This window comes from Puccinia triticina, chromosome 17A (assembly GCF_026914185.1).
Source record: "Puccinia triticina chromosome 17A, complete sequence".
Taxonomy (NCBI): Eukaryota; Fungi; Basidiomycota; class Pucciniomycetes; order Pucciniales; family Pucciniaceae; genus Puccinia; species Puccinia triticina.
In genome coordinates, this window is record NC_070574.1 from 1 (window position 1) to 19,313 (window position 19,313).

General features: G+C 47.7%; 3 protein-coding genes across 3 annotated transcripts; 1 reads left to right on the plus strand and 2 right to left on the minus strand.

Moving 5' to 3' along the window:
- Positions 1-1,548: 1,548 nt before the first annotated feature.
- PtA15_17A1 (uncharacterized protein) lies at positions 1,549-3,267 on the minus strand (the record flags this gene model as incomplete). Its single annotated transcript, XM_053164291.1, has 2 exons — positions 1,549-1,719; positions 2,557-3,267. The coding sequence occupies 2 exons, from the start codon at positions 3,265-3,267 to the stop codon at positions 1,549-1,551; spliced, it is 882 nt and encodes a 293-aa protein (XP_053028075.1).
- A 30-nt stretch (positions 3,268-3,297) lies between these two features.
- PtA15_17A2 (uncharacterized protein) lies at positions 3,298-8,509 on the minus strand (the record flags this gene model as incomplete). Its single annotated transcript, XM_053164402.1, has 12 exons — positions 3,298-3,929; positions 4,018-4,075; positions 4,163-4,281; positions 4,358-4,897; positions 4,961-5,023; positions 5,104-5,403; positions 5,486-6,179; positions 6,261-6,748; positions 6,842-6,964; positions 7,048-7,151; positions 7,237-7,259; positions 8,399-8,509. The coding sequence occupies 12 exons, from the start codon at positions 8,507-8,509 to the stop codon at positions 3,298-3,300; spliced, it is 3,255 nt and encodes a 1,084-aa protein (XP_053028076.1).
- A 1,319-nt stretch (positions 8,510-9,828) lies between these two features.
- Positions 9,829-10,128, plus strand: PtA15_17A3 (uncharacterized protein; the record flags this gene model as incomplete). The annotated part of the gene is made up of 1 exon (XM_053164513.1): positions 9,829-10,128. One exon carries the CDS (start codon positions 9,829-9,831, stop codon positions 10,126-10,128), a length of 300 nt encoding a protein of 99 aa, XP_053028077.1.
- Between the last annotated feature and the right edge of the window lie 9,185 nt (positions 10,129-19,313).

A 19,313-nucleotide genomic window follows, 5' to 3' on the forward strand; every position in this document is an offset into this window, starting at 1 on the left:
AACTCCAAAACCCTAACCCTAACCCTAACCCTAACCCTAACCCTAACCCTAACCCTAACCCTAACCCTAACCCTAACCCTAACCCTAACCCTAACCCTAACCCTAACCCTAACCCTAACCCTAACCCTAACCCTAACCCTAACCCTAACCCTAACCCTAACCCTAACCCTAACCCTAACCCTAACCCTAACCCTAACCCTAACCCTAACCCTAACCCTAACCCTAACCCTAACCCTAACCCTAACCCTAACCCTAACCCTAACCCTAACCCTAACCCTAACCCTAACCCTAACCCTAACCCTAACCCTAACCCTAACCCTAACCCTAACCCTAACCCTAACCCTAACCCTAACCTTCTAACTCCACCTCCAAACAACACAGCCTCCTGATAGAATCTTCCCTGAGCAAACAAATACAAAGACTCCAGCCAAAGATGCTGTGCAGCCTGTGTTAGATACCTTCTAACTCCACCTCCAAAACAAACACAGCCTCCTGATAGAATCTTCCTTGAGCAAGCAGATGTATAGATTGCCACTATCCGTGACCATTCTGGATTCTGGGGGTCTTGGCCTCTCCTTCTCTTCCTCCTGTTCCTTCCTCCCTTCCTTCTTCCTTTGCGCTCCTTCCTTCCGTTCCTGGTTGAGACTATTCCTTACTACAAATCCTTCTTTGGTTCGTATGTGCCTTGACTGTTGATGTGATAATATCTCCTCCTCTTGTATGATGACTGTACTGTCTCCACCCTCTGTTGTATCCTTTTTGGCATTGACACAGGCACAGAACACCACAACGTACAATCGAGACGTCACGTTGAAATGAAGACGACGTAAGGTTTGGCCGAGATATCAAACTCACACGGAGAAATAGAGCACTCGACGCCCACCCCTCGAACCCACTTAATCGTGATAACACGATCAAAAGACGTCTTGGGGACGAGGAGCGCTGCGCAGCTTCTGCCTTCCACCGTGAGTCATGCCTCTCCTAAACACCGTTTGATCGCGATATCACGATCAAACGGTGTCCTGGAGAACCCCATGTCATCCCCCCCAGACCCCATTTGAGCGTGATATCACGTCAGGGGAACGAGGAGCGCTGCGCAGTGTCCGTCTTACTGCGTCAGCCATACCTCCATCAAACACCGTTTGATTGTGACATCACGATCAAACGGTGTCCTGGAGAGCCCCACGTCTCCTCCCCCAGACCCCATTTGATCGTGATATCACGATCAAATGACGTCAGGGGGACGCGGAGAGCTGCGCAGTGTCCGTCTTACTGCGTCAGCCATACCTCCATCAAACAACGTTTGATCGTGATATCACGATCAAACGGTGTCCTGGAGAGCCCCACGTCTCCTCCCCCAGACCCCATTTGATCGTGATATCACGATCAAATGACGTCAGGGAGACGCGGAGCGCTGCGCAGATTTTGCCTTTCACCGTGAGTCATGCCTCTCCCACACACCGTTTAATCGCGATATCACGATCAAACGGTGGCGTGGAGAACTCCACGCCCCCTCCTCCCAGACACCCATTCATCGTGATATCACGATCAGTTGACGTCTGGGAGACGAATGTCAGACTGCGCCGCGCTCCGACTGCGGAAGATCCACTTGTTCAAACGCGTCTCGATCGTGATATCACGACCGGCTGGCGGCGTGGAGAACCACACGCCTCCTTCTCCCAGACACCCGTTGATCGTGATATCACGATCAAATGTCGTCTGGGAGACGAGACGTGTGCTGCAACATGCCCCTCAGAAGCTGGGTAATACCGATATCACATTCAACTGGAGGCGTGGAGATATCCACGTCTCCTCCTCCCGGACACCATTTGATCGTGATATCACGATCAAATGACGTCTAGGGGGCGAAACACATGCTGTGATGCGCAGCACTTTCACATCACATGATGCAAGCCCGGACCCTGCTAGACGCCAGTTGATCGTATTATCACGATCAACTGGCGGCAATGCCTCCTCCTCCCAGACCCAAACGCCACTTGATTGTGCTATCCGATCAAATGACGTTACCCGACTTGATCGGGAAACCACGATCAAATGACCTGTGGAAGATGACCCACGAAACTGTCTCAGACGCCTGTCAATTGAAACTGTCCAAATATTGTCAAACCATTAGGTCGTGTTATGTCGACAGCTGGAAAATAGGCAGTGCAGGTGTTGGGAGAATATAATATACGATGTGCGTAGTCTGGAGAGCATAATTCAGAAACAAAAAGCAACACAAAGCAATAGCAGTAGCTATCGTCTCACAAACCAGTTTGATTCAACCAAGCCGACTAAACCAGAAATTAACAACAAACACTCAAGAAATGTTCAAGCATCACCGGCCGAGAGGTCGTGGTAAGGGTTCTCCTTGGCGGAGCAACTCCTCTCTTCCTCCTCCTCACCCTCCTCCTCCTCCTCCCCTCCTTCCACCTCCTCTTCCTCTTCTTCCTCCTCGTCGCTGTATGCAATGGGGGTGTCCGGTCGTGCCTTTGTGGCGGAGGAGTGGCGACGTCTGTTAGTAGGAACAGGGGAAGGGGAACTTTCCGCGGGGACAGGCGGAGGAGTCGAAATGGCTGGTCCAGCCGCCTGGGATGCGTCAACGTCGCTGGCTTCAGGAGGGGTGGAGGTCCTCTGAGCTTGGCTGGAGGCTGCAGGTGTGGATGGTTGAGGTTGAGCAGGGGGAGCACCAATTGCGCGACGAGTCTGAGAAGGACCGGCCGTGATCTGTAGAGCCTGGACGCCTTCAATAGCATTCCTCGGACGGGACGCTATGACGTGTTCGATTCTCCTGCTGTAGTCGGCGATCACATGAGGGGCCCAGGCGGAGGTGAGACGTTTCATCAAGTCGGCGGCAGCTTCTTCCTTAGCGGGTGCGAGTTCAACAGGCAAGGCAGGTTTCCCGTCCAAACCAAGGCTTGGTCCGACCACTGCGCATTCTGCGAGGAGATCTTCAAGCGCAAAACGTGCGATGTTCTTATTGGTGACGTGCTCCTGGAACACTAGAGGCGCCGTCTTCCAGTTGATTTTGGCGACATCTTCCTCGTTGACCTTTGCTTTGCGCAGAACCCATCGAATAAAGCTGTCCGTCTTGTACCAAGGGGTTTCTTCCGGGCGGCGCAAAGAGTTGTGGCCTTTGGCGTACAGATACTCGTGCCTGGCGTGCGCTACGGAGATAATCGAGAAAACATTGGTTTGCTTGAACGCGTAAGGGTTATTGAAGCAGTGCCACCAGCCGCCGACACCGTAAAGGAACCAGATAGCCATTGAGCCGAAGGCGGACAGGCAAATTCTGCGTCACTCTTTCATCTCGTTCTCGGTAGCCGTGGCCGGGTCGAGGTCACCGTGGTTGAAGAGCGATCGTCCGCGATCGTACTCAGTCATTTTCGAAGAGAGTTCCAATACCACGTCTTTCCGAGTGTGAGTTCTGGTGTACTGTTCAAGGATGAACTTGAAGCGGGACTGCTGCATCAAGAGGATGCAGAGAAGCAGCTCCCAAATTCGCTTCTGCAGTATCATGAAGCCGTTTCCTTTTTTCGAGTTAGAGTGGCCGGCAGTCGACTGGGTGCTGGATTCCATGCAGCGGAGTTTGCCGATAATGAAAAGCCCCGCCTTGTGGAAAGAGTCTTGCACCGCGTTCGGGGTGTTGGTTTCGGATTCCTCCAGACAAATGAACTTCTGGTATTGCTGTAGACACGATTCGCCAAGCATGTGAATCTTGCGAGTCGCGTTTTCCAGAGCGGCCTGAGTTGATTTGTCGGCCGTGTATCCGAAGCTAGTCCCTTCGCGGACAACCATTGCCCCCAGAGTCTTCCAGGCCGCAGCTTTGCCTTGCTCCTCGGAAACGAACCCTTTTTCGATCAACTCGAAATTCACCACAGATTTGTGCCAGAACGGATTGTTGGCGTCGAACTGGAATAGCCTGGAGGCTGCGTCAAACAACAAACAACATGAGGAATGCGCGACAGACGGCGAGAAGTCAAATCGTAGAGAACAAACAGGCGAGAAAGGACATACCTTTTATGATACAATACCTGAAATCTGGGGTGTTTACCAAGCTCAGGCCTTGAGTCGCCTGACCAGTCGGTTGAAAGAGATCAGTGCGCATTTAGTAGGCGTCGTCCAGCGTATCGTCTTGGGACCAAGTGAGCATCTTGATCACTTTCCCCATGATTTCCGGGCCGATGTCCCAACGCGTGTTCTTGGATTTGTCCATCATTACTTGGTGAGCTTCCATACTCCTATGGATCTCGTCGTAGCTCCAAATCTGGGCAAGGAGGACTAAGGAAGACAAAACAAGAGTCAGGAAGGGAAAACAAACGGCAGAGACGGCATAACAGATCAAATCCGAACTCACCTCCGGCGTGTGGGGGTTCCTTGTATTCTTTAGCAGCGTTCTCCACCTCCTTCTTCCGCCTGTGTTCCGCCTTCTGCTCCTTTGTCATTCCAGCCATAGTAACACGCGGCGCCGCTTTCTTCTTGCCCTTTCCAGTGGCCGCGGGCAATTTCGGAGGCACTGTAGCGGGTTCTTGTGAGTTTTCAACGGACCCGGCAGGATCTTGGCCCTCCAAATCAAAGCCCGGCCTGGCGGCGTCGTCTTCTGGGCCCTGAGGGGCAGAGTGGGAAGATTGAGGTGCTGAATCGGATTGGTTTTCAGCCGCACTTGATCGCGCTGCAGGGAGGCGTCGGTGATTCCTAGCAGCAATTCGTTTTGCACGGGCGAGCGGGTCCTCGTAAGCCGGAGCCGAGTCGTCGTAAGGCACCGGAGGGGTGGCGTTGTGTTCACTGACGATTCGCTGGTTCTTGAGCTGTTCCTGCCTGCGTTTCTCTGCTTCAATCTGGGCCAGAGTTGCGTTGTTCTCTCCTGCAAATCTCGGAGGCACGCCCTCAAGAGCGGCTGGAGGAGCAATGGCGTTAGAGATGAAGACATCGAATTAGATCTACGAACCAAGAGACTAACCAGGCAGAATAGTCCGACGTTTTGGCGCAGGGCGCCCTGCGCCATCCGTGTCTTGGCCGGAAGCTGAAGACATGCAGTGACAGAGACGTCAGCTCAGCAGGGAGAGGCGAGACCAACGGGCCACACGGTGGGCTCGAACTCACCAACTCTCCGTCGTTTAGTAGCGCCAGGGGCCACGCTCTTAGCCCGGAGTCTGTGGTAAAGAGGACGAACTCGTTCAACCTCGTCCTTGTCTCCGCTCCCGTCCGATATCTCAATTATAGTGACTTTGTTCTGCCCTGCTTCAAGGGCACCCGCCACCTGCTCGTCCAAGCGCTTGATGAAACAATCAATCACGCGGACACTAGCCTCGTTCTTAAGGAACATTTCTGGCACTTTGTCGTCGAGATGGCTAGCCACCAGCGATGCGTTACACTCAACCATCCCGTCCCTATTCTTGACCCCTACAGGAGGGAAGGAGACAGGCGACCAAATACGAATGAGATTGAACCACGAGTGAGACATGAGAAGGGAGAGTTCACTTACATATAGCTCTGAGCGCCTTCATCGAATCCACAGACAACTCGGGTGTCAGGTCCGGCAACCCCAAGTTCTTGGATTGGACCTGGGAGAGTGAAGCATCTGGGCTTGGCTGGCTGGAAGGACAATTTGGAGGTTTGTGGAAGCGGATAACGGTCAATTGCGCTTTGGGAATGAACAAATTGACTGGTCCCCTTGCATGAGGGACGGACTGAGCACGTGAAACAGAACTGCCCTCGCCAGAATTGTGGGAGACAGAATTATCGGAAACCAATGATGATATATCAGCTGGAGTCCCAGGCAAGCCGTCTCCAAGCACGTGCCGGGCCAAAGGGACGTGATTCGCAAGCGGCGTCAAGTGGATGGGACCGGATCCAGGGTTTGATCCGGAAAGAGATTGCGACAATGAAGCGGATTGAGAAGCTGAGGCGAACCAATGAGCTCGTTGATCGGGATCGAGAGACGCGTAATGATCCAATCTCTCAAGCGCCTTGGTCACATCCTCGGCATCCATATCTTCACCAGGAGGGAGCGAATCCAGAGCTGACTGAGGTGGAACTTCGACCTCGTTCTGCAAGAAATCAAGCAAGACGTTGGCGTCAGCAGACAGATCGCCCACCATGTCTCTGCCGAATTTGATTCCCGCCGCAGTCAGAGCACCCACACCCAACTGCTCCATGAGGCCTGGGCCGCTTTTCGGCTGAGCAAGATAAGTGATTCTGTCAGCCAGAAAGGAAGACGAAACAAAAACAACTGCATCAATCAATCCGAAATTACTTACAGTCAGGGTAGAGGTGTCAAGGCTGATCTCGCCAGATGCAGGGAAAGATGAGGCAGCCCTCCCGCTGCCCCCACCAGTTGAGCCCATGTCGTCCGAGGCCGGGGGCGGGGCAGGCCCCTCACGGATACCAGGCAGATCGGACACGTCTTGCATGGGGACTTCGCTGATGTCAGAGCGGCCATTACTGGGCAAAACACCAGATGGCGCGGGCGCAGAGTCGACATCTTGCATCGGCACATCTTTAGTGGTTGGCGCATTCGAGGTGGCTTTGACCGGAACAGAACTCTCAGCCACGTTGGTGTTGAGTTGCATATCATCACGAGGTGTGTTGCGGTATGCTTCAGCCTTTCGCGCGGTTGGACTCGTGCTCTTGTTTTGATCTCTCGCCGGACTCGCATTCGCCAAACGAGCAGAGCGTCTCTTGCCCGGCAAAACAAAACCGTCTGAGGGCGGGAATACTGATCCAGTCATGTCAAAATGGTATGGAACTAGCACATGACATGGTTGAACGAGTTATCACGATCAACAAACTGGTCCAACGAGCTATTTCAGATACATAACTGAAGGACAGACATACCTACAGATTTGCTTCAGAAGACTCAAAACAATGGAGTCCAGACGAGGTGACACGATTTGAGCAAGGAGTTGAGAAGGATTCGATTGTGTGAGCTGGAAGATGAGGCGTTTGATCGAGATAACACAATCTAGAAGGGAAGTAGCAGGGAGGGACAGAGAAGCGCGGTCAGTCTCAATCAAAGTATCAGGCGGGACCTCGCGAGATGGGTACTGGAATCAGACGGGACAGACTCGTACGATGCGATGGAGGAAAGATTTTGGGAAACCCACCGAAGCTGAGCAGATGGCAAGTTGATCGAGTAAACACGAGGTGGGCTAGTCGATTCCAATCAATGAATCTGGGGTAGAAACGGTCAGAAACTGCCCCCTTTTATAGACGACAACGGTACGAGATACTCACCTGGTGAATGTTGAACGATCGATCTACCCGAGAAACGAAGAACCAACGCACTGATCAACACGAAGGAAGTGGAGGATGACGCTGGACCTCGAGATATCACGAGCTCCTACAGTAATAGACAGAGTTGGATTTTTCACGACCTACAGATGAGAATCAACTCAGCAGCAAGTCAGGTGAGCTGCCAACCTCTGGGAGAAGAGGGCAGAGAAGCACTGACTGAATCGAGGTACGGGATTTGTCGTGCAGAGCCACAGCTGTCACCCGCAACCCAGATGTCAAGAGTGGTCGCGGCCCATTGCGGCACTAGGACGACGTCACATCTACCCTGTCACAGACATCCCCCCTGATCTGCCCCTCACAAACCCCGGTCGATTGTGATATCACAATCAAACGGCTGTGAGACACACCCTTTACCGTGTAAGCTCAGATGCCCGCTGATCGTGATGTCACGTTTAACTCGCGGCGTGGATAACTCCACGACTCCTCCTCCCTGACCTCCCAGACGTCATTTGATCGTGATATCACGATCAAATGATGTCTGGGAGACAAGCCATGTGCTGCGCTGCGCGATACATGCCACCGTGCGCAATCTCAGTGCCACCCAGGCGCCATCTGATCGTGATATCACAATCAGATTGCGGTGTGGAGAGCTTCACCTCTCCTCCCCCAATCACCATTTGATCGTGATATCACGATCACATGACGTCTGGGAGACAACCTGCGCATGCTCATCCCCTCTTTGACGCCATTTGATCGTGATATCACAATCAAATGACGTCTGGGAGACAACCCGTGCGCTGCGCTGCGCAGCGCCTTGCACCAGCTCAGCTCTCTTTGACGCCATTTGATCGTGATATCACGATCACATGACGTCTGGGAGACAACCTGCGCAAGCTCATCCCCTCTTTGACGCCATTTGATCGTGATATCACGATCAAATGACGTCTGGGAGACAACCTGCGCAAGCTCATCCCCTCTTTGACGCCATTTGATCGTGATATCACGATCAAATGACGTCTGGGAGACAACCCGTGCGCTGCGCTGCGCAGCGCTTTGCGCAAGCTCACCTCTCCCAGACGCCATTTGATCGTGATATCACGATCAAATGACGTCTGGGAGACAACCCGTGCGCTGCGCTGCGCAGTGCTTTGCGCAAGCTCACCTCTCCCAGACGCCATTTGATCGTGATATCACGATCAAATGACGTCTGGGAGACAACCCATGCCCTGCACTGCGCAGCGCTCTGCGCCAGCTCAGCTCTCTTTGACGCCATTTGATCGTGATAGCACGATCAAATGACGTCTGGGAGACAGCCCGTGCGCTGCGCTGCGCAGCGCTTTGCGCAAGCTCCGCCCCTCTTCGACGCCATTTGATCGTGATATCACGATCAAATGACGTCTGCAAGACGACGCGCGCGCTGCGCTGGCTGCGCAGCGCGTTGCGCAAACTCGGCCCCACTATGACGCCATTTGAACGTGATATCACGATCAAATGACGTCTGGAAGACGAGCTGTGCGCTGCGTTGCCCGGCACGTGTTACAATGCGCAAGTTCTGTAATCCTTGGACGCCATTTGACATGACATGCACTGAATAATCGTGACAACGTCATCTGATGTCATTCCTGGCATACATCTCAACCTCCCTTTGCAGGTTTGTCCAGCTGGTTGATACATCTCAACCTCCTTTTGGAGGTTTGTCCAGCTGGTGGTGCTCATCTGTAAATATTGTTGTATTTACACATGATCACAGAGCCTACAGCACTTGTCCCTTTCATTGATTTTTGCCCACCATATTGAATGTCACATTCCCGCTGATGAATCTGTGTTGGGATTTGTTGTTTAATTGTGAATATCATCACCTCAGGGTCTTGCTTGCTTACATCTATGTGCAATGTGGATTTCTGCACAAGAGCTAGAAACTCTTGTTTGTCTATATAAACAGCCTGTTTTAGACAGTTTCTAGTCAGCCCCTGTGCCAACACCACTGCTGGTCAATCATCCACTAGAGAGGGCGCGCAATCTTTCAGTTAGCTGCACCATCTGGAGAATTCTCATTTGCACCAAGTGAGTTACATTTCTGGTCATACATGTAAACATTTTGTTGCACTTTGGCTGTCCTGTCAACTAATCCTGTGCTGCATGTGGTTTTTTCTCTCAATCCTATTCATCAACTGGCGTTTGGGGGGTTGAAAGCTGTCTTCAATATTCTGATCATAACATATAGTATCTGTAACCATGGCTCCAATTGAAGGACAGGTGGGGTATATTTATTTTTCTGGGTTTGGATCTTCCTGCTAACTGCTGACTCTCTCCTTTGAATGAAGTTCTCTTGCAATAATTGCATTGCTGCGCCCTACAAGGTTGATTGTTTGGTTTGCTTGAGCGGGAATACTTGCATGCACTGCGTTGACAATGGCTTGGATTGCTCCATCAAACATTGTATGTGTTGATCCCATCCAAATTGAGACTCACTCATCAATATCAATTGTTTACTTACTTAAATTTTGCATCAAAGCCCCCGAGGAACAAGTGAAGTCCTACAAACAATTGGCTTCCATTCTCCAGAAGCACTTCATGAAAAGAGGCCAAAAAATGAACAATCTGCAAGAACAGCTAGCCGCAAAGGAGAAAGAACACGCAGATCAACTCAATCAACTCAAAGCTGCTCAAGAAGACCTCAAAAATCACCTCCAACAGGAAGAAGAGGCCGTGAACAATCTCTCCACTGCAAACCACAACCTTGTTTCTAAACTCAAGATGTATGAGGCCTTTGTGGCAGGCTTGCCAGAGGGTTCCCATCCAGCTGCATCCAGGCTCAACATGTCTCACGCTGAATTACTTGTCAAATCCACCCCTGAAGAGTTGTCCTTCAAAATAAAATTAGAAAAATAGGTTCAGCTTCCTGACTGTTGTTGTCTATTCGTCAAAGATTTAAGAGCCTACGTAGCTCTTCATGCTTGTTTATTTTGCTTGGCTTTGTTCCCCCCCTTGTCTTTGCTTCTGCTTCAGCAAATCAAACATCATTCATAAGTCTTTCTCGTCTGTTGACTTAGCTATGTCCTGTCTGCTTTTGGAACAGATATGGAGAGACTTAACTTGCTACATTTTCCCATGAGTTCTTTTGATTCTGAAGATAGACTTGGTCTTCTTTCCAGGTAGACTTGCACTCACTGGTCAATTTACTGCTCTATTCCATCAGCCATTAGGTATTAGTGAGTTGGGTTGACTTGGTCAGTCCATTCAAGGGGTTCTTCTCCCCCCGCTGTGCAGGGAATTCAATATCAGGTAGACCAGGTCACCAATTACTCTTGGGAGATTTGCTTTGCTTTGCTGGCCCTTGCTGTTTGTCTGCTGGCTGGCTGGCTGGTTGATTTATTCCAAGGGCATCCTTCATGTTCTTTCTCCGAAATAATCAGCATGCAAGTGTGTTTACTACTTACTTTCATGGATTTTTTTTGATTGTTTCTTGTGTTGGTGGAGATGCAGGCCTGCCCACTTCTCCCATCAACTTTGTGTTGTATTTTCCCTTGTTTCAATCAGAATGTAGACCTGCTTGCTCATCTATCTGCCTATATTTTTCTTGTCTTTGTCTTGAAAAGCCCAGCAGGTAGATTGGATCTCTTCTGCTGTTGGGTGTCACCAGTGATTTTCATCAATAAAACAGCATGTTGAACTGCTTGTCCATTGCTTTCACGTGTTTCTGTCTGTCTCTTTCTTGTGACACTGGACAGCTACAATTGTTCAGTCTACGTATTAATTTCTTCTCTATGTTTTCCCACAGCTGATCAATGTTTAGGCTTACTTGCTCACTACATTCATGGCACTTTTCCTTCTTGTTTCTTGCAATGCTGGAATGGTTGACTGTGTTACTCCTCCCACAATTTCCGTACTATTTCTTTCCTGAATTCCCAAGGATGTAGACCTTTTCACTCATTGCTTTGATGTTTTTTTCCTTCCTTTTTATTGTAATAATCATCACGCAGCTTGGCTCCTTTCTCTCATGGAGTGGGTCCAGCTTTGGTCCTGATTTAATCAGAATGCACAAATTCTCATACATCACTTTGGTGGGATTCTGTCTGTATAATTCTTCCAACAATGGAAACTCATTACATTCTTCACCGTGTTTTACTTGAAATACTAAGCATGTAGGTCTGCTCACTGGTTACAACTAGTAAAGTTGCCTGTCTCTTTCTTTGACTATCAAACAGCTAGACTGGCATTTTTGTCACGCGTATTTTCACCCTGTATTTTTCTGGGTTTGATTGGCATGTACGTTTTCTCCATCAACATTTTGATGGTGTTTTTCCAGTCTCTTGTTTTTTCCAATGAGCAGCTTGAAATTGCCACCCCTTCTACAATATTGCTGCCAAATTAATCGTGGGATTAATTATCAGGTTGGCTTTGTACTCCTTATTTTGGCAGGACTTATTGCGTGTTTATCTTTCCCCCATTTTATTCTGGCCTTTGTCAGCAGGTACATTGAGGGTCTATACTTTTTCATGGGCTTTTCCAGCAGGTACATTGAGGATTTGATTTTTGGGATGGGATTTCCTTTGATTGCTCTCTCATATTCTTAAATTTGGCGGCAGGTAGACTCGTGTAGTTCATCCAGGTGATTTTTACCCATGCTTTTCCAGCATTTTGGGTCAGGTAGACTGGGAAATTCAATATTTTGGTGAAATTATTTTTCCTTTACAGTGGGGGCTCAGGGCAGTGGGATCTACCTCGTCTTCCTCCCACCAAGAAAAAGTAGAAGGTAGACGTCCCTGGGCGCCCAAGGCATTCATCCAGATACTAGCCTCTAGCTATCGAGGTTTCCCGAGATCGTACGTCCGCGATCAACCCAGTGATGGCTGGGTGGGGCCGACGTGCCGAAGAGGCGGACAAGGCAGGATCGATTGGGTCGATCGTCGGTTGTCCTCCTTGAGCAATGACTGGGAAAAGCTGCGTAGCGAAGTTTGACGGGTCAACACTAGAAGGCAAGCACTTAGCTACACACGTAGAAACTTGGGCCTTGACTCGAGAAACTTACTACTGGTATACCGGTAGAGTTTCGAGATGGAACGCTGAGAAGTTCGACGCTGGGAAGTTCGAACTATATCGTGATCACGCAAAACGTATCTGAGAAAAAAAGAAGTCACACTTTGGGTAAGTGGACAGTAGCCAAGGTTTCAGGGAAAAATTTCCCGATGAGGCCCCCAAATGTCAGGGCGGGTCTCTATTGTGGCCGCGCCCTGAATCTTAACCTTAGATATATTCTAAGGTTCTCAGCTGGTCTCAGCTGTCTCGACGTCCGTCGGTACTCGACTTGGCCATAGCACAAGGAGGAAAGCCGCGCCTCCGTCTGGAGGGGCTGGTTGAGCGTATACAACCGGAATCCGAAGGACTCGAAGAACTGGTCCTATCTAGGACAGGGAAGAGAGGAAAGGAAAAAAGACCCGACTTGCCTAGTGAAACAGGGAGTTGGGTCGAGTGCGGAAGGGATGAGGATAATAAAAGAGATGGATCAAGGAAAAACCCCAATCGTTGTGTTCGGCGTTTGTGGTCGAATACAATAATAAAGTCGGGTGTGGTGACTGATCTGGGGGCTATTCCTGGTAGGAACAATCCCTGATACTTATACCCCAGCTATGCTGGGTTAACTTGTGGTTCGATGTGCATCAGCACTCTACGATCTATCCACCTGGGAATCTTATTAGAAGATGCCCAGGTATTGCTCACTCACTCACTCGAGGTCGGTGAGCCTAATGTCATGCTTCACTCGGGCTGGCCTGCCCACTCGGGGGCGACACCTGAGTGCGCTCTCTAGTCGGAGGGGTTGCTTGGTTGCAGGCCGCTCTCACTCGCAGCAGCCCGTAATTTGTTGCTGTCTGTGCTGTCTTGACTAGCAGACTGCTGACATCCCTCAGGCCAATCAGACTCAATTTATCTACTCCACATCAACGATAATCATTGGGTTTTGGCCAATGTGGTAGGGAATGATGGTGTGAAACCCATTCCCCCTCCCGTCTTGGCAACCCGGGTGACTTCACAAAATGCCAAAAGATGGTTGACTCACATCCAGGCGGGCCTTGCTCTCTTCTGCAAGTCCCTTGCCCGTGCTTGATTTTTTTTTTCTTGTTTTTTTGGTGTTTAATTTTTCTTTTCTTGCTGACTATACATGCATATATAAATAAATAAAAATTGTCTCAAGAACTTGAACTTTTTCAAATACGATGAAAGCCTGTACACCACTCATGGTTTTCTCCCTAATTTACCCCACAAATTCAATCACACCCCAAGATGCACCCCAAGTTCTTGGTGTGCTCGGGGATGCACCCCATTAATTTTTGAATTGGGGTGCAAATCTGTTGACCAGTGGTTGCTTTTGGGGTGCGCGCACTGTGCACACCAATTTACTTGGGGTATAAGAGGTTTTACCCCAAGATTGAGTCTCTGTGTCCTGGTACACCAACTATTTTGGGGTGCTCAGGTGAATACCCCATGCAAACTGGGGTGTATTTACCAGTACCCCAAGCTTACTGGGGTACCCAACTGGGTACCCCATTTCTTTGGTATACATGAAGCAAAAGCTTGGGGTGCATTTAGCATGCCCCGATGTATTGTGGAAGGTACATGTAGAACATACACCATACCTATGCTGAAACTAAGCCCAACTGTGAGCAGGTGGACTTGATCCACAATGTTGACCAAATATATGAATGTTTTGACCTGATTTTTCTACCTCTGTGTATACCCATACCCTGTACATTACTCTGATGCATGTTTTTGTATTTTTTTGGGTCAGCCCAAGTACACTCCAAAAAAATCCCAAAAGCACTCCACAAGTGAGTGGATGGAGTGCGCACTCCAATGATTGTTGGAGTACAGAGTAGAATACTCCAAGTTGGCTGGAGTGCAGAACCGGGGACTCAAGAGTCTTTGGAGTGCACGACCAAGAACTGCAGTGGCCAGCAAATGTAATGAGTGCTGGTGAGTCCCACTCCATAAAATTAGAGTGCATGTCCCCAACACTCCATTCATGATATTTCTCCTCCCTGAAAGGGGAGTGCAGAGCTCTCCAGCCAGAGCTGGAGTGCATATGGGGTTCAAGTTGAACCCCAGTCAAGCAGAGTATACTATGTACACAGCCTGTCTGGCCCACCCCACTGGATGCCCGCTGACACCTCTTGATCACCGGTACACCACGGGGGCAAAAGAAAAAAATCGTGATTGGAGTGGAATCTCCTCTTGATGACTGGTCCATGCCGGTCATTGAGGGGACTCACACCTCTCGATGACCGGTGTGTACAGGTCATTGAGAAGAGTGATTCCCCCCGATGACCAGTACAGACCGGGATGGAGGAGATTCACACCTCCTCCCAATGACTGGCCCATGCTGATCATCGAGGGGAGTCACACCTCTCGATGACCAGTGTGTACAGGTCATCGAGAGGAGTGATTCCCCCCAATGACCAGTACAGACCGGCATTGAGGAGATTCACACCTCCTCTCAATGAATGGTCCGTGCTGGTCATCGAGGGGACTCACACCTCTCGATGACCAGTGTGTACAGGTCATCAAGAGGAGTGATTCCCCCCAATGACCGGTACAGACCAGTCATCAACCGGACGTGTTACTCCTCTCTCCCCTTGATGTCCGTCCAGGTCATCGAGAGGAGTAACACCTCCCCTTGATGACCAGTCTGTACCGGTCATCAAGGGGACTTCCACCTCTTGATGACCGGTCTACACGGATCATCAAGAGGAGTACATAACACCTCCCCTCGATGATCATCAGCCTGTGCCGGTCATCTACGGGACTTGCACCTCTTGATGACCGGTAAATACAGGTCATTGAGGGGAATAATTCCTCTTGATGACCGTTTCCTACCAGCCATTGAGGGGAGTAACATCTCCTCTCAATGACCAGTCTGTGCCAGTCATTGAGGAGATCCTCATGTCCTCTTGATGACCGGTACAGACTGGTCATCAAGGAGGGAGCACTACACCTCGGTCATTGAGTGGGGTATGTACTCCACTCAATGGCCATCAAGTGGCATTAAACCCCAGTACGCCGCTTGATGGCCTGTCATTGAGTGGCGTGCACAGGACCCGATGGCTGGTCATCACTATTGGAGTACACACCCCAGTTGATGGCTGGCCATCGGGTGGTATGCATACTCCGCTCGATTGCCGTTCATCGAGCGGAGTGTGGTATATAACTCCACCCGGTGGGGTTGAAGAGATATTCAATCGAGGAGCGTATGTAAGCCGCTCCGAGGAGGCGTGAGGCGTAATGCCCCCTGTTGATCCCCCTTGTCACAGAAACGTACGGCCGTACATTGGTGTGACACACACCAATTCAAGTCAAAAGCTTCAAAACCAAAACAAGCCAAAAAATCAATTCAAAAAGGAATTAAATCATCCTATTTTTACAACAGAAAGAAGTCTGAAGAGGAAAACAATAGTAACACAACTTGGAAACACAGAAATTCCCAAATTCCAGGCTAATCAACAGTAGTTCAGGCTCAAACTTTGGAGCAATGTCAATTGTAAGTCAGATATGTTATTTTTTTCTTTATTTAAAATTATTTCTCGAATCAGGCAAAAAAAAATGATGCAGTAAACCATAAAAAATGTGAAAAAATGTGATCCTTCTCAAAAGACAGTTTTTTATAAACTTGGCATCTAATTCACTACACAACAACTCACGGATTCAGAATTCACGCCTTGAGTATCTTAAAAATTGTTAATCCTCATTCTGAATTGAATCAATCCAATTTTTTTTTTCTGAAAGATCCATGTGCAGTGGAAGTTGGAATTCAGGGTGATTCAACATGCCTCAATTCACTTGTGCATGGCTTGCCCTTAAATCCCCACCAAAAAAAGAAAAATTGGAAAATTTGCTTCAGGGAGCCAGTTACGGCAAACAAAAAGAATCAGCAACTATATTCCAAGGTGGCTGCACCACCCACTTCCAAGGGTGTAAATGTTATATGTTGCCATTTCAAGAATCAACCAGCAAATGGTAGAGCCACTCCACCTCATACCCAAAGCCCATTTCTGCTAATAAATCAGAAGAGAAATCTCACATCCCTGATAATTTTAAATGGACTGAATTAGGGATTGGCAATACATGCATTCATCATTCTCAAATGGAACTTAAGTTTAACTATGAAATTTTTGAATGGCCTGCTTCAATTTAAACACAGGCTCAGCCACTACCAGCCAGATAAAAAAGATACTCTATTTAAACATCAGCACCATTCAAAGACCCCATTCCGCCCAACAAACTTGAAGTAAAAATTGGAATTTGAAATCAACTTGCATGTCAACTCCCTCTTCTACCCAACATATAAATCAATCACAACCAGATTTTTGAGTCTTGTACAAATTCTTTCCTTAAATCCAAGTGAACATCATGACTTGATGCGTAAATATTAGTCTTCTTCTTATAGTTTTCCAGAGACACATCATGCTATATGTTGATTCAACCGTTGAAAATCTCAAAAATGGTGAACTAGATCACTTCTGGGAGGTTGCTTTTGACTATGAATCACAGGTTGTTTGTTTCCATGTGTTTTTTGTCACGTTTTCATTAACCATATTTTTATCCTTGATAAGTTTTGCCTAATTGTATCTAAGCCTTGTGATTTTTTGCTACAATTTGTTCATGTAGCAGCTAACCTTGAAGAATCAGACAACCAACTTGCAACCAAAAAAAAAAATCATGGGGATACCCTGTTAACCAAGCTGATCTTTTATTCTTCTTGAATTCCTTTGAGGAATGAAGAATGTCTGCTAGTTGAAACCTGATGGTAAGATTTCCGCTTGTATCGTTTACAATTTTTCTTGCTACCAAGCTCCTGAGAAACCTTGTAATCTTTGCTCTTGTTTTGGGTAAGCTCCTTCACATGTTGAATTTATCAAGGTTTGGATTTTGGTCAAAGAAAACTCCAGCTGAGGCTCTTGGAATTCTAGCAGAGCTGATTGCTTGCGGGCCATTGAAACTACATGTCAAGCAGAACCAATATAGCATCTGCAGGTGGGACAACTGGCATGGAAAATGATGCACATTCAATTAATAGCAAATACTTCAAAACACTACTCCCCACATTGTTCCTGAAACAATCAAAGGGAACCAATCTAGAATATGATGATTCAATATAAAATTAGCCCAGTGGCAGAGAGCCATAGAAATTTGAGTAAGAATAACACGTTGAGATTGAAATTGATACCCACAATTGTCCACTCATCATGTCAAGCAGACCCAACCTAGGAAATGCATGCGTACTGTAAAACTGGCACAGAGAGTAATGAAGATTCAGTCTAAAAGAACTGTTAGAGAGGAATTTAATTTTAGAGAAAACACACCAAAAATTCACTGTTAAATATTTAATACATCCAAACATTTTCAAATTTACTACCAAATCTTTTTGTTCAGATTGAAATTCATTTTAAACAATAGATAAATCAGGAATTTTGCCAAAGAGTTTCTCTTTTCCAAGCTCACATATCAAGTTTATCTACAGGTTTATTTCTTATGAAATGACTCTCTGCAAGCTTCAAGGATTTATCTTGAGCATCTTCTAAACCTCAGAAGGGTGAATCTCACTCTTTCACAAGAATTTGAGGAATATCTCCTGGACATTTGGGAATTCAAGTTGACAAGATCTCCTCATGGAAAAGTTTTTTTTTATCCTCACAAGAGCCTTAGAATTCAATCTCAAGCCAGATTTAACCCATCTCAAACTTGCCTTGAGCGCAATTCAGCATTGATTCATCATTAATTCAGCATGAATTGACCACAATTTAATTGAGTGGAAATTGAGTGTAACTTGCTGATAGGGTTCCAGAAGAAAGTTTAAAAAGTTAAAAAAATTATTGAATGATTGGAATTGCATGCAAGCGCTGAGCAAGGTCCCATGGTATAACCCCATGATTAATCAAAATATATAATATAGTAGTAATATGAGAAACCATTGTTTCTGCCAAGAAGTTGACAATTCCTTGCAGTGTGGTTGTACATATGCTTTTAAAGAGTTAAAATAATTTATACAGTCAAGTTGCAGTTGGTATCAATATGATATCATACCAATTTCCACAGACTTCATTAAACATTCAGCATAACTTCAGCAAAAATTCAGCACAAAATTACACATCACTTGGGGACCAAGTCCTGCAAGAGATCTTAAAGGGTTCCTAAAGAGAGGGGTGAAGGCACTTGCACGCAAGTGCTGAGCAAACATCCGTGGTGATAGGACACATAATAAGTTTCACAGGATCTAAACCACCCCCGCTCTGCTGGGCTCCTCCTTTTTGTTCTTTTTTTGTTATTTCTTCAAAATAAAACCCTACTATCTTATAGATAGCCCCTCCTTATATCATTCTTCAGGGGGTGTCACCAGAAGAGTACTGCTCTTGGCATCACCTTGCTTGACAAGGCCAGTTGTGCTGGCTCTAAGGCTGAAATGTAGACTACCTGGGGCAGCACACATGGAAGGAAACTCTCCTTGAGTCCTCATACTTCCAAAAACCTCAATTGCCTCCCACACCATGCTTGCTGCTCTCAGGTTGGTAGTTTTCTTGTTTCTCTTATGTTTGGTGGTCTCACTTCTTCCTTCTATTATAATTTTCAATCAATAATCCTTCCACAAACCTTGACCACCTCCCACACTGCGCTTTTGCTTTCTTTCCTTATTTATAAATGTTCCACAAGAAGATCTGCACATAGAGCTGGGAGTGTGATGGGATTGGATTGGATTTAGAAGATTCAATATCAACATTCTAATGACTCAGGGGCACATGGCACACTGCCAAGGGTTGGGGGAGGGGGAGGTTCAAAACAATTCTGCTTTGGCATCCTCAAGACTTTCATACATTTTTAGTTGGTAACCCCCCTTCCACAACAAAATTTTCATACAATTGAAATTAGTATGCTTATGGCTGAAAAGGCCATTCATACCACTTTTCATGCCTACCATTTTGGGTTTTTGCCAAAAAAAATCATACATTCACATCACCCACATGTATAGGGGGCTTCCAGGGTCCTGCTACCCCCCCCCCCCCCCCCCATGCCCTCAAAAAAACCATACA